Source organism: Astatotilapia calliptera, chromosome 7 (assembly GCF_964374335.1).
Source record: "Astatotilapia calliptera chromosome 7, fAstCal68.1, whole genome shotgun sequence".
Taxonomy (NCBI): domain Eukaryota; kingdom Metazoa; phylum Chordata; class Actinopteri; order Cichliformes; family Cichlidae; genus Astatotilapia; species Astatotilapia calliptera.
The window spans coordinates 25030904-25044385 of record NC_137428.1 but is presented as its reverse complement, the minus strand read 5'-3'; the positions used below and the strand labels follow the sequence as shown (position 1 = coordinate 25044385).

Sequence of the window (13482 nt, the reverse complement as noted above, 5' to 3'; positions counted from 1 at the left end):
AGGTACACTGTAACCGCAAACTGTTCTCAAACCGTGTGCTGAAACATGACGTAATCTGATGTGCACTTCCTTAGAAATGTAACAACACACCACATCAACACAGTCTGTTAGAGGGATAAATGTTTGCACTGGCGTCAGCCACGTGCGTAGGCTGCATAATAGGCTCTACATAGAGAAACTCTAAATTAGGGTTTAGCAGTAATCAAATTCAAATTTTATTTGTCACGTACACAGTCATACACAGTACGATATGTAGTGAAATGCTTGGACAACTGCTCGTGACCTAAAGAAAACAAAAAAGGAAAAGGCTATGAATAAGATAGGAAATAAATATGAAAAATTAAAAAGGGTAAATTTAACTAGGAAGGAATAAAATATAAATTAAGGTTAAAAATGAAATAACTGTACAACACAAATTAGAATGAAGGGTAAATTTAACTGGGAAAGAATAAGATAAATATATAAATTAAAGTTGAAAATAAAATAACTGTACAACAAAATACACAATATACTGTAGAACTATATAAGAATGTATGAAGAAATATAAATAAATATATACACAATAACAGCAGCTGTACAAGTATTAACCGGAAATGAAGAATATAATGTCCAGTGTTGTGCAATCCACATTATGTCTTGTGCAGTGCAAATATGCTTAAAGTGATTTAAGTGATGAAGTGAAAACAATGTCCAGAATGTCCAGTGTGTGTGTAAGAACTGTATGTGTGGGTCAGTACTGTGTGGTGGTGTGATTGAGAGACCGTATCGCCTGCGGGAAGAAGCTCCTCCTCGGTCTCTCTGTGTTGGTCTTCAGGGAGCGGAATCGCTTTCCTGACCTCAACAGAGAGAACAGTCTGTTGTTGGGATGGCTGAGGTCCTTCACGATCTTCCTGGCCTTGGTCCAGCACCGCCTGCTGTAGATTGAGTGCAGGTCAGGGAGCTCGGAGCGGATGGTGCGCTCAGCTGACCGCACAACCCTCTGTAGAGCTCGTCTGTCCTGTATGGTGCTGTTCCCGAACCAGGTTAAGATGTTTCCCGCCAGGATGCTCTCTATGGTGCACGAGTAAAAGTTCCTGAGCACCTTGGAGGGTCATATTCAGCTTGTAAATATTCAGTAGCGGTCATATTCATGCTTGTAAATCGCGCTATTTTTAGTGAACTTTATGGTTGAGAGTTGTACATGAGATGTCTATACCGGATGTGCATTTTGCATTAAATTGAAGCATGTGGATAAAGTGCATATGTCTGTCCTTTGAAGTGATTCTCTTTTCCCACCGTGGCCTTTGTTGAAATTGATATTGATTATGCTTTTACACCTTCTCCAGAAATTCTTAGGAAATCCTCTCTAATCCTAAGAACAGGTCTGAGAATAGGGCCTTTGGAAAAAGACAGAGACGTGAAACATAAGACCGGTGTTCGGCAGCTCATAATGAAACCTATTAATTGTCCACAAACAAATTAAGCCCCGACTTGAACCATGTTTTTCTATTACACATTTAGTAGGTCTAGTGAAACCAAGTCAATTGCAAAATGATGCTGAAAAGATGTTTAATGAGCACTGATTAAATAATCTTCTTTCTGTCTTTTCAGGCCCTCTGCTGCCCCTTCTAAAGATGGAGTACCCAAGGTATGAAGGAAAATATTTGCTATATAAAATAGATTAGCTTAAGCTATTTTCATCTCTATTTATTTATGAAATAGTATAGATTTACATGCAAGTAAGCATCCTCGCTGTGCCCTTCTGAGATTATGTTGATCCACAGTTTTGGTTTGGCATGTCCAATGGCCCAGAGCACCATTTTTAACCTATATGACACAAACAAAGTGTGTGAAAACAGTTTATTTACATGTTGTGCTGTGCTGTTGGGAATGCTGTTTCAGAGTACATGCATGGGATGTTTTGTTGTGAACTTGTTTGTGCATGTTGTTTGTCTTCACTTTCATGCAGGATGAACCTCAAGAAATCATTAAGCCCGTTCCAATCACTCACCCTTCCCCAAGCACCACATACACCAAGCCAATAAGTCAGGCCACTCCTGCATACAACAAGACCGCTCGTCCATTTGGCGGCAGCAGCAGTGGGGCTTCCTCCTCACCGGCTGCTCCTAAAGTCGCTTCTATACCCTCTGAGTCATCTGCTTTTACACCAGCTGCCCCTTCCCAACTGCCGCAACCTCCGTTTCCGCTCAGGTCGAGCCAAGCTGCCACAGACTCTGCTCCAGCCAGTTCAGTTCCCAAACCCAGCCCTGGTCGCTCCACCTTCACGTCCTCATCCACCTCTTCCTCCTCATCCAACTCCTCCTCTCCTGCCAGAATGACAACCACCTCCTCCCATCCTAACGTCCCACAGCCCTCTGTCTATAACACACCTATTAACCTTTACTCCAATGCCAATGCTTGTGAGGTGGCTGTCGGACAGAGGCGAGGTCTTTTGGAGAGCCAGGGAGTGTCAGAGCATGTTAATGGGTATGTACCATTTATCAATCTAAAAGGAACTAAAGGTGGAAACTATTATTTACAAATATAAACACAATATGTGCTTCAGTAAACCACAGACATCGTAGTGTCTCAAATTTCCTAAAATATTGCCTTGAATGAATATGAAATATCTTAATCTGATTTTCCGCTCTTACCTCACTGGCAGCGGGAGCTCGTTTACACTTTACAGCTGTCGAACAGATACTCTATCTAAACTGCAGTACTTGCATCAACATTTGTTTTTAATTAGCTTAAATCCTTGCAGCTATGTACTTCTAAAGACCACAGAGGAAGCAGTTTGGCTGGATTGGTCTTCATCAGCAGGTTTTTGGATCAGTAGCCGGGCTACAGTAGCCTGATCTACGTTTACCACTCATTATTTTTTTCTGTCATTTGAAAAAATATGTCATAGCGATGCGATTTATGTTACCAGAGTGCATACATTGGTGAATTTATTTTTTAGTATATAAACTATGGAAAATAACACACATTGAGGGCCATGATACTGAAGTACAAAATCCTTTACATGTAAAACTGCTTTCTTTACCATCTCGTCAGTCTTTTCTTTGCCTGCAATCTTGGACTGTTGGCCTCTAGAAGGTGTGTGTGTGTGTGTGTGTGTGTGTGTGTTAACCTGCATGTCTTCTTGTTGTGGTTTCTGTGGTTTCCTCAATGCACATTCTCTCAGAAGGGTGTTTTGAACTATACTTGTTCTTTCCGACTGGTCTATTTATGTTCCTTATGGGCTTCAATTATTTTCCATATACCCTTTCTTTACCCACAGGAGGAAGAAGAGACAGATACCAAGTTAGTGCAGTGAATGATAAAGTAGCTTTCTAACCATGTGGAATGTGATTATAGCCTTTACATCTCTCTACTTTATGATTACCGAAGGCATGCTGCTTGCACCTCTTTGACCTAATCCTCACAAACCTTATGTTTCTATTCATTAAATTACCATACTTGCTTATTTCAAGGTCCAAGGAACTGTGAAACCCTGTAAATAACCAATCTCTGATTCTAACCCCCACACGACACCCAGCCAGGAGGTCACTTCATACTGTTAATTATTATTTTTTTAGTAGCATCAGGCTCTGTGCTGGTTAATACCGTGTTTACACCCAGTGAAGTCTGGCCTGTCATCACACTGGGCCTCTTAAGTCACTCAGCTCTGCATCTGTCTGGCTCCATCTGCTACTGTGTTTATTCAAGGCCAATCAAATCACAGCCAGTGTATTGTGTTTTGGTTGAGAATAGCCTGTTTTGTGCGCTTTTTGATCGCACCGTGTCTCCTCTCTCTTGAAACAAACACATAGTGGAGCAGCTTACATAAACTTGGGCTTTTGACATTCAATCGACCCAAAGCTTAGACCAGTACTCGAACACTACACTTATTGTATTCCAGAGTGCGGTAAAATTAGTTTGGGTGGAAAAGACGAGCCCTTAATTCGAGAGCACATCACTCCCATCTTGTGGTGAATTGTGGTAATTGTCGTTTCTCAGTCACTCCCTGCTGTTAACATGCAGCCCGTGTGTTGAATTAAACTGTTTTTGGCTTCTCTTAACTCGTGTCATCAAGCATTAGACATTAAGCAGAGTTTTTAAGGACGTTTCATAGATTTTATTCACTGGCTGACTTTTACTCCAATAGTGAAATGTAGAAAAATCTGGGCAGTGCTTTAACTTTCAGATCATTTCTGTCCTTGTTCCTTTTCTCCTCTGTACATTCTCATTGCTCGCCTGCAGAACTTCACCTCCAGCTAGACCTCGGAGGTAAAAATCGAATAGCTTTTAGGTCACAGTGTGAAACCTGCATCTACAAGCTGCACCTTCTATTGATACTGACTCAGTACTGAGCTTTTTGCACATGTGTGCACAGCGTGTGTGTTGGTTGCCGTGATGGCAAGAGTGTTACACCTCAAGTGTGCATTTAAAATGGTTTGACTGTGTTAAATATTCGAACTTGTACTAAATTCATTATTTGTGTTATGTCGGGCAGAGATTATCCTCCTTGATGCATGTTTAAAGCACAAAAGTTTACCACGTCCTTAATATGATTTCTTCTTATTTGTTTAATTATAAAGGAAAGCCGCTGTGCAGCCTGAGAATCATTCATCCCCACTAAGTGATGCCAGCAAGAAGCGTCTGATTGAGGACACAGAGGACTGGCACCCACGAACAGGCACCTCCCAGTCACGCTCCTTCCGTATCCTGGCCCAGATGACTGGCACTGAGAACGGTGTGTACCAAAATAAAATGCTGAAACTAGCCGGACATTATTTTAGGAACCAGGAAATACTGTAAGGATCAGTTCAGTGTTAAATTCCAGTTTCTAAACCACTGCTTGTAATTGCAATTTAATTAATTGTATTATATTTATATTATATAGTATATTTATACTTTCTTTCAAGCTAACTTCTAGTATAATATTTCAAATAACAGCATTTTTATACTCGGACTTCTATTGCTGGTGTAGATTATAGTGATTTTGCAGCTTCCTCAAATAATAGAAAAAAGCTTTCATCACCATATGATTGATTTATTATTTCATATTACAGTTTTGACTGTAAGTGACATTTGATGTTACATGAGCAGGCTGTGGTTTGGGCTTTTCCTCCAGCTCTAAGGGTAGTGCGTGCAAGTGTTTGTGGATCACTTCAGATGCATGATGACATTTACAGTGGCTCACTTCAGTGAAGTAAGATCAGATGTCTTTTCCCTCTAATTTTGTCAGGCACACTTACCAGACTGGTGTGAAACACATGTGATTTGTTGTGTGTGGTGTGTCTGCAGCTGAGCAACTGGAGAATAGTTCAGGAAGTCTTATCACAAAATGAGCCTAAAATAGGTTCGAGTAGAGGTAAAGCTACAACCTTTAGAAAGCTGAGCGTAAAACCTGGCCTTGCCTTCCTTCAGAAGCTGATAAACTTTATGTCCACAGCCCCTAAATTATAAAAGCATGTGTCTTCATATATGTTCACTGACTATTTAATCCACATTCAGCTTCATTTTCATTGGTGTTTTTGGTTATTTTCTGTTGCAGAACAAACCCCAGACAACAGTGGAAAGAAGTAAGTACTGTAATCTTATTTGGTGTATGTTTGAGGGTCCCCCACCCCCCCTGTCTGGTTTCATTTTTCTCACTGTCTGGGTGTCTGCGTTTTGAGTACTTTTGCAGGAAGAAATGCATCTGCTTTGGCAGTTGTACTGTTATAAGAAGTTCTTGATCACAGAGGTTTTGGATTCAGAATTGGCCCTCAGAATAATTGTATAAGCATACGGACGAGCCTGTGATTTAAAGTAAAGCACTGATTTCCTGATCTTAACGCTCGAATTATTCTTAATTTGGAGAAGCCAGTTTCAAAGCTCTTGGGGGGGAAGATGGGTGAGTGGAGACAGCCACTGGCTTAGCGTAGGCCGTGATTTCTACGGCTTTTCTCATGTTGAAGTTGAGTTAATCCGCAGTAAACACAGTCTGCCCGCTGTACCAGAACCCCAACCAACCAGTGTGTCATTCACTCTGCGCGTTGTGGGTTGTTAAATGGTACGTGGGTAAAAGCACCTCTGCCAAGAAGAGATTCTTGCTCTCCTTCTGTTAGTGACATTTAATTCAGAGAACTTTTCTTAAGGGAGAAGTGACTATTACACATCTGCTTTGTTTAATTAATAAAAGTTTATAAAGAGTAGGTTTTCTATACTTCCTTAATTCATGCCTTTGCTTCCTTGCTTGCATGTGTTATCTTTACTTAACTTAACCTTTCAACCTTTCCCTGTTCTCTTCTTTTCTTTAATCCTTTCTCGCGGGGCAAATCAGATTGAACAAGTTGGACCCAGAAGTTATAGGACACAAGTACAACAAGCTGAGAGACTGGCATCATGGCGTTTCAGCACGAGTGCTAAATGTGTAGTAGAAAAGGGTTTGTTTTGCTTAATGCTTTATTTAATTTTGATTTTTGATTAAATTTACATTGTCGGCCTTTGCGCAGCAGCATAGTTGCACCTTTCATTTGGCAAACTCTTTTAAAATGTCCAATTCTAAAGTAACACGAAAACACACTATGTTGCAAAAATAGTTTTAAAGTATATTTTTTTCTGGTGACATGTAATTTAAATATGTAAATGATTCATGCATGGAAGTACATGTGTTTGACTGAACATGAAGCACAGCACGATTCTGTAGTGTATAGTATGCGTTTCTGTAGTGAGTTGTTCACATCTGAGCCTCCACTCTTAATCTTATTCCGTATCATTCTGAGCATTTTCTGTGTCTTTTTCTTGTATTTTCTATACTAACCTAAGTGATATTTGTCCACCTTGTATGATTTTACCTCAATAAACTTCTTTCTGTATTGCTCTTGATCTTTTTCCACTCTTTTCTTCTTTTATTCTTCTGTGATGGAAAAAGGCACTTTGCCAGTAAGAAATTTCCAGTTTTTGAATGTGTGTGATGTGAAAGAATTTTCTGTACATGAAGAATTTAAATTAAAATTTCCAGTCATGTAATAAAAACTCCACAATTCTGCACCTTGTAGGGCATTAGTTTAAGCACAACACAAATGCTAAATGCTCCAAACCAGTAAAATGACAAAACTTATGCTGCTCACACTCAATCATTTGGAAGTAGCTACGCAGCCTCTTAATTCCTATGGAAGCAGTAAGGATGTTTTGTTTTCTGCAGAACTGTATTGCATTACATTATTCAAAATGGCATCCAGTTTGAAACAGTTAACTATTCTTCATGATGCTTGTCACTAGAAGAACTTCTCGGTGTAGTTTTACTTGGATTGTTTTTTATGAGTAACTGGTCATTCAAACGGTAACACATTACAGACAGCATAAGACAGAGAAAACACATTGGATTATGATCAAAACTACAGATAAACATAAAACCTCAAGTCTGTTGTAACACATAGACCTAGTTGTTTGATAAGATTCAATGTGATCTGGCTGAAAAATAATCCAGATGTACAAATTGTTAACCTGTTGGAGCAAAGCTGGTCTGCCGAGTGATCGCTAACTGGGATCCCTTGCCGTCTGTCACTGTCTCTCCAACGGTTGCAAGTTTTCTTACATCAAGGTAGACGTGGTTAAAATGGTTCCGTACACACATTCATTTTCAGGTCAAAGAAGACGGTTGATTATGCAAATGTGAGCCAGTGACTCATCATACTGCTAGTCATTAAAGCTTAAGGTGAAAACATGGTTCAGGTCTAACTATAGGTTAGGGCCAAACAAGTAGTAGTTATGGGTTTATACTGCATCAAAAAGTCAATGTAATGTCCTCTGAAGTCATGGAGAAATTACCGTGCACACATGCGTGCGTGTGTTTGTGTGTTGCTGAATTATGACATATGTATATCTGTTTTTAGTGAGTCTGTTGAGAAAACCAATCCCACTGTGCACACCTCACCTGCAGCGAAAACATACTCCAAACCTGCAGTGGCACCCACAAATGGCAAGGTTGTCCCTGCTTCCTCATTTAAAAGTCCTGCAGCCCAGAACAAAGCCCCCTATCAGCCTGGAGCTCCATCAGGTAGAGTAACATCCTGTACAGAAATCCTCCCCTTTCTCTTCCTACTTCTGTTGTTTACAGCCACTTACACGGTTCTGCTTCTGCCTTGAACATAGATCACGTGATGTAGTTGTTGCTTCTAGCCTACAGATGGCAGCACCCATTCATCTTATCTGAGATCCATAACAGCCAGAGTTATTCAGTTAATGTGCTTAGATTATTGGCTTTTCCTAAGATCCCCTTAGCCAAATAGATTGTGAAAGTGATGTTTTATAGGTTTTAGAGGTTTTATTCTGCTCTTTAAATACAGAAAACCCTGGCATGAAAACTTTAGGAAGTAATGCAAATTTTCTTTTTGTTGAAAGGAATCAGCCTGTGATCATTATTATCAATCCAGCTGTATGATAAAAGCATGCTGTCGCACATGAACAGATGCACTGTGCATCCAAAAGTATTTCCCTGGAAGCCTTTAAAAACATCTGCTGAAAGGTTCCTCAGAGGGAGAGAGAGCAGGAGGCGACACAGTGAGGTCTTTGTTGACTGTTATTTATCAGATTAACAAGTGCCTGAGTTCAAGTAAACAAGCACATATCTGTGAAAGGGGGCTGAGTATGTGGAATGTGCCATGCATCATTCAGATTTACAGTGTTTATAAGTTAAATTTATCATTTTCACAATTTAAATTTCTGCACATCATCATCATCACATCAGAATCATTTTTCATTGTGTTTGGATTAAAAGCTTTTCTATGCCTGTTTTCTAAAGCTGTGAGGAGGGCAGAGATAAAATCACAGCCACAAAAACAGACTGAGGTGAAAGAGCTGCTGCCTAAAAGGAAAATATTTTCCCCAGCTTTAAAAGTCTCACTGTCCTTTGTGTTTAAAGACCTAAAAATCTCTTCCAGTAAGAATCAGTTTCTGTTAAAAACCGTTCTGTTTTTCCAGGTGTCTTGGAATTTGTTTGCCTCAGTAGGAAAATCACAGTTGGGTGGCTCTGTCCAAGCCTGATCTGTCATGGTTCAGGCACTGAAGTCATTAAAAAATTCCCATTCCTCATCCGACCACACACACCCCTAACCTCTTCTTTTCTGTTAACTGCATCTAGTAACTACTAGTTGTTTGTTCACTTTCATTTTGAAACATAAACCAGGACTTTATCTTTTTTCTTTTCGTTTTCTTCAGTCATCTGACCCATAGCTTTTTCTCATTTAGGTTTTCCTAAGGGTGGAGCACTTCCTTCATTTGGCAAAATCACCAATCCTGCTCCAAAAGGACCAGACCGCCCCACCCCGCGGCCACATCCTGAGGACCTCAACTCTCTGGTACAGCGTGCTGAGCACATCCCAGCTGGTACGCGGACCCCAATGTGCTGCAAGTGCAACAATATCATCAGGTACGTCAGAAAAACTGCATTCGGCAAAGGAGCTTTGGAACAGTAAAACATTCTTCATCAGCTACATTTACATTTAAATAAGTCTAAAGGTCTGTACAGCCTACAGCTTATTATGCAGAATGTTTAAGTAAAACTCCTCAAGTGGTGCTTTGCTTATGTTTATGATCTGTGCTCAATCCCACCAGGGGACCATTCCTTGTGGCCATGGGTATGGCATGGCACCCTGAGGAGTTCAACTGCGCTCACTGCCGCTCCTCCCTGGCAGACCATGGATTTGTAGAGGAGGGGAACAAGGTGTACTGTGTGCAGTGCTATGAGCAGTTCTTTGCTCCCACCTGCGCCCGCTGCCAGCAGAAGATTCTGGGGGTGGGTTAAAGTGTCTTTGTCCGCTTTAACTAGAAACTCATATTACCCTCCACTCTATTCCAGGAAATGAAGCAAACACTGATCAAATCCACTGAAGTGTGTGTGATTGCACATTTAAAAATATACAGCACATACTGTGTGTTGACATATATTCAAAAAAAGAGCTATAATATGATTGTAGCACATATACATATGTAAGCTGTAGCTAACTTTCCTTAATATTGTTAACTGTGTACAATCATGTGTTTATAGCAGGAGCTGCTATCCATCTGCTAACACTGAAATAGTCACTTTATTTTAATTCATTTTGTCGTGATAAATACAAAAATGATTCAAAAGTGTTTAATTTGATATCTTTTCTCCACAGGAGATCATGAATGCCCTGAAACAGACCTGGCACGTGTCCTGTTTCGTCTGCTCGGCCTGCCACCTCCCAATCAGAGGCAACACGTTTCACATGGAGGACGGACAGCCATACTGTGAAAAAGGTTAAGCGATGTTTTGTAAAGAAAATAAAGACAATGTCTCGTTCAAACAGACTAACATTTGCTGTTCACTCAGACTACTACAACCTGTTTGGGACCAACTGTCATGGCTGCGACTTCCCCATTGAGGCAGGGGACAAGTTCTTGGAGGCTCTAGGATTCACCTGGCACGACACCTGTTTTGTGTGCACGGTATGTTCAGGAGATTAATTCTCTGTGCAACAAGAGCTGGAAATCCACATAAGTAAATACTGCCAATGTCGCATTAAGTAAACCAACTATATTATGTTTGTTTCTCTCTGCAGGTGTGCTCTACTAACCTGGAGGGTCAGGCATTCTTCTCCAAGAAAGACAAACCTTTGTGCAAGAAACACGCCCACACCGTCAACATCTGAGCTGACCTTCTGTGAATATACATAAGAGAGAGAGGGGGCATCAGTTTTCAGCAAGTTATATTTCAAGCAAATGTTAAATATGTTCTTGATTTAAACAAAAATAAATAAATAAACTGGATTACTGGCATTCTTTAATAATAATAATATTTGGTCAGAGATTCCACTGTAAGCTTCATTCTGTGCTCTAGTATTGGTATTAGCTATTATCATTAGTTATGTCACATAACTTTTAATAGAATATGCAAGAGTAAATTCAGTGCACTGTTGACTTCTTTGTCAGTTCCGTATCTACACCGATGCATTTTTAATACCCGTGTGGTGGTGGTGGTGTGCTGAAGATGAGAAAAAATTAGTTTACAGGGTTTAAAAATTAAGCTTATTTAACTTTAAATAATAATAAAAACAAAGTATATTTTAGACAGGGATCACTCAGTCTGGCAAAACAATGGGAAATATTATTAATAGTAATTTTTTAGTAAAATCTTTAAATGATGTGCTGTTTAGTTATCACAGTGAAATGAAAAAACCAGGCAGTAACCTATTAAAATGTGCAATTTATATATTGTGCGTTCATTTTATTATTGATGCATCCAGGAGTATTTTGAAAAAACTTGCTAATGTCAAGTGAATAAAGTGGGGACATCCAGCTGTTTCTGTTCATGTTGTAAAGTCTATACTTCAGTAGTTAAATGTTTGAATGAGCATGCTTCCAGTGGTATTGAACCAGCTCCTGGCATTAAAACACATTTTATTTTTCCTATTTTGTGCTAAACCATTCAATCACAGTTTTGTGGGATTTTCAGGTTACCAAAAAACAATTTTAAAATATGTTTTCAAAAGTGGAGTTCTGCTGTCAGGTTTTGGTTTGTTTGTTTTGCACACCTTCTATGCATTCATTGAAATAAAACAGTCCAACATTGGCTGCCATGCATCATTTCAAAACCATGTTATTCAATTCTTTTGCACCGGACGCTAGATCAAAACTGTTGTTGTATATGCTCTGTTTATGAGACGTTAGATGGACAGAAAGCATTGAGACGAATGTGTGATGTATCACTGCTTGATATGTGTCTGCTATAACTATTATTATGAGGGGAAGCTTAAGAGGCAGGCAGACGGGCACCATGCACTTAAACTTCAGTAAGAAATTTAAGTAGCTTACAAATGTCTGTATAAGAATTAAAGAAACTATACTTGGTCTTCTGTCTTGTAACTGCTATAGGCTATAAAGTGTGAGAGATTCAGGAATAACTGAAAACATATCCAGTGATATTCAAATAACTGCAGGAGCTCAGGTTATTGCCATTCTCCAAGACGTCAGAGGTGGGAGCTGTGGGACACGAGATTTAAGCAGCCTCCAAAAACTATCGGTAGCCTACACTTGGAAAACTCCAGACGTAGAGGCGCATGGGCACAAATAAGAGACCAGAGTAGATCTGAAATCAGGACCGGCTGGGATTTTATTGTGCAGCTTTAAGAAGAGACGGTAAGTATACTTTTGTTGTCTCTGTGGGAGCGCAGTTTCAGCTGCACTGGAAAGTACTCGTGCAGTGGATGTCCAGACTTTCGTCAGTGAAACCCGGAGGGGTCCGTGATTTGTTTTCCGTGCTGCTGTTCAAATGAATTCAGCCGAAATGCTTATTTGGCTCCCTACGAGGGGGGTTATTTAGTGGCAGCAGCTGCGGGCGATCTGCGCGACGCCGGACAGCGTTATTGGTGGAGTCTGTGACGGTGCTGATGATGCTTAAATTGATCGCGGCGGTACATCTTTGATGCCTGATCAGATGGACAATGGCCTCGGAGTTGCGTTATGATAAGAGACAGCTGTTTTAATCCACTGAGTAAAGTTGTTATCAAGGTCTCCCCTGTTAAATTCGACAATTTGGCCAATTTTGCGAAAGATATTCAAAGTTGTTTTCATTGCATTGATTATGACGGTCATCTTCATCACCAGATAAGGTTAGCCCAGTAGTTCACTTATAATATATTATTGGTGCTTAATCTGACTTATTAAACTGATTACATATCAAAATCTAATTGGGTCAACTCCATCAGCTGATAAAGATCATATGATATAATCAAAGGCTATGTAATAATGTAATCACTGTGACTGATTTGATTTGCCACTGTTGTACTTATTGATCAGCTGGGATGTAGATAATGCAAGGGGAATAAAATACGTAGATTTACACTGCCTCTATGACTAGAGGTAGATTGAAGGTATTAACAGTTCAATGCAATTTTACTTATATGCCACGAAATCACAACGACAGTTGCCTCAAGGTGCTTGATATTGTAATGTAAAGACCCTTCAATCAGATAACCAGCTATGAGCAAGCACTTGGCGACAGTGGGAAGAAAAAACTCCCTTTCAACAGGAAGAAACCTCAGGCAGAACTAGGCTCAGGGAGGGGCGTCCATCTGTAGCTGAGGGGAGGAAGACAGGACAAATGACGAGCTGTGGAAGAGAGTCAGAGATAAATAATCACTAATGATTAAATGCAGAGTGGTGTATAAAGACCTAATGAGTAAAGAAGAAATACTCATGGGAATCCCCCAGAAGCCTATACCTATTGCAGCATAACTAAAGGATGATTCAGGGGCACTTGATCCAGCCCTAACTATAAGCTTTATTAAAAAGGAAAGTTTTAAGCCTAGCCTTGAGAGTAGAGTAATGAGAGTGGCTGTCTCCTGAATCCAAACTAAGAGCTGGTTCCAGAGAAAAGGGCCCTGAAACCTGAAGGCTGTGCCTCCCATTCTAATTTTAAATATACCATGAACCACAATTAAGCCAGCAAATCTGAGAGTGAAGTGCTGTGTTGGGATGATATGGTACCATGAGGTCTTTAAGACA

The 13482-nt window shown here is 40.0% G+C and overlaps 2 protein-coding genes across 6 annotated transcripts in view; both read left to right on the top strand.

Annotated features, from left to right (window-relative positions):
• Positions 1 to 11548, top strand: part of pdlim5b (PDZ and LIM domain 5b) — a 34644-nt gene extending 23096 nt beyond the window's left edge. For 3 of the 5 annotated variants that reach the window (XM_026173850.2, XM_080304283.1, XM_080304284.1), the window contains exons 4-13: positions 1591 to 1627; positions 1949 to 2466; positions 4563 to 4717; positions 5522 to 5549; positions 7848 to 8011; positions 9202 to 9382; positions 9568 to 9748; positions 10116 to 10236; positions 10310 to 10425; positions 10539 to 11548. In XM_026173850.2, the coding sequence (XP_026029635.1) occupies positions 1591 to 1627; positions 1949 to 2466; positions 4563 to 4717; positions 5522 to 5549; positions 7848 to 8011; positions 9202 to 9382; positions 9568 to 9748; positions 10116 to 10236; positions 10310 to 10425; positions 10539 to 10628 (1591 nt within the window). In that variant the 3' untranslated portion in view covers positions 10629 to 11548. Of the gene's footprint in view, positions 1 to 1590; positions 1628 to 1948; positions 2467 to 3262; positions 3286 to 4562; positions 4718 to 5521; positions 5550 to 7847; positions 8012 to 9201; positions 9383 to 9567; positions 9749 to 10115; positions 10237 to 10309; positions 10426 to 10538 lie in introns of all 5 variants that reach the window. The other 2 variants (XM_080304285.1, XM_026173851.2) reach the window with 1 other exon arrangement.
• A 441-nt stretch (positions 11549 to 11989) lies between these two features.
• The window catches only part of bmpr1bb (bone morphogenetic protein receptor, type IBb), a 55595-nt gene continuing 54102 nt past the window's right edge, over positions 11990 to 13482 (top strand). Inside the window, exon 1 of the mRNA XM_026173854.2 lies at positions 11990 to 12114. The gene's annotated coding sequence lies outside the window, so the exon portion shown is untranslated. The remainder of the gene's footprint in view (positions 12115 to 13482) is intronic.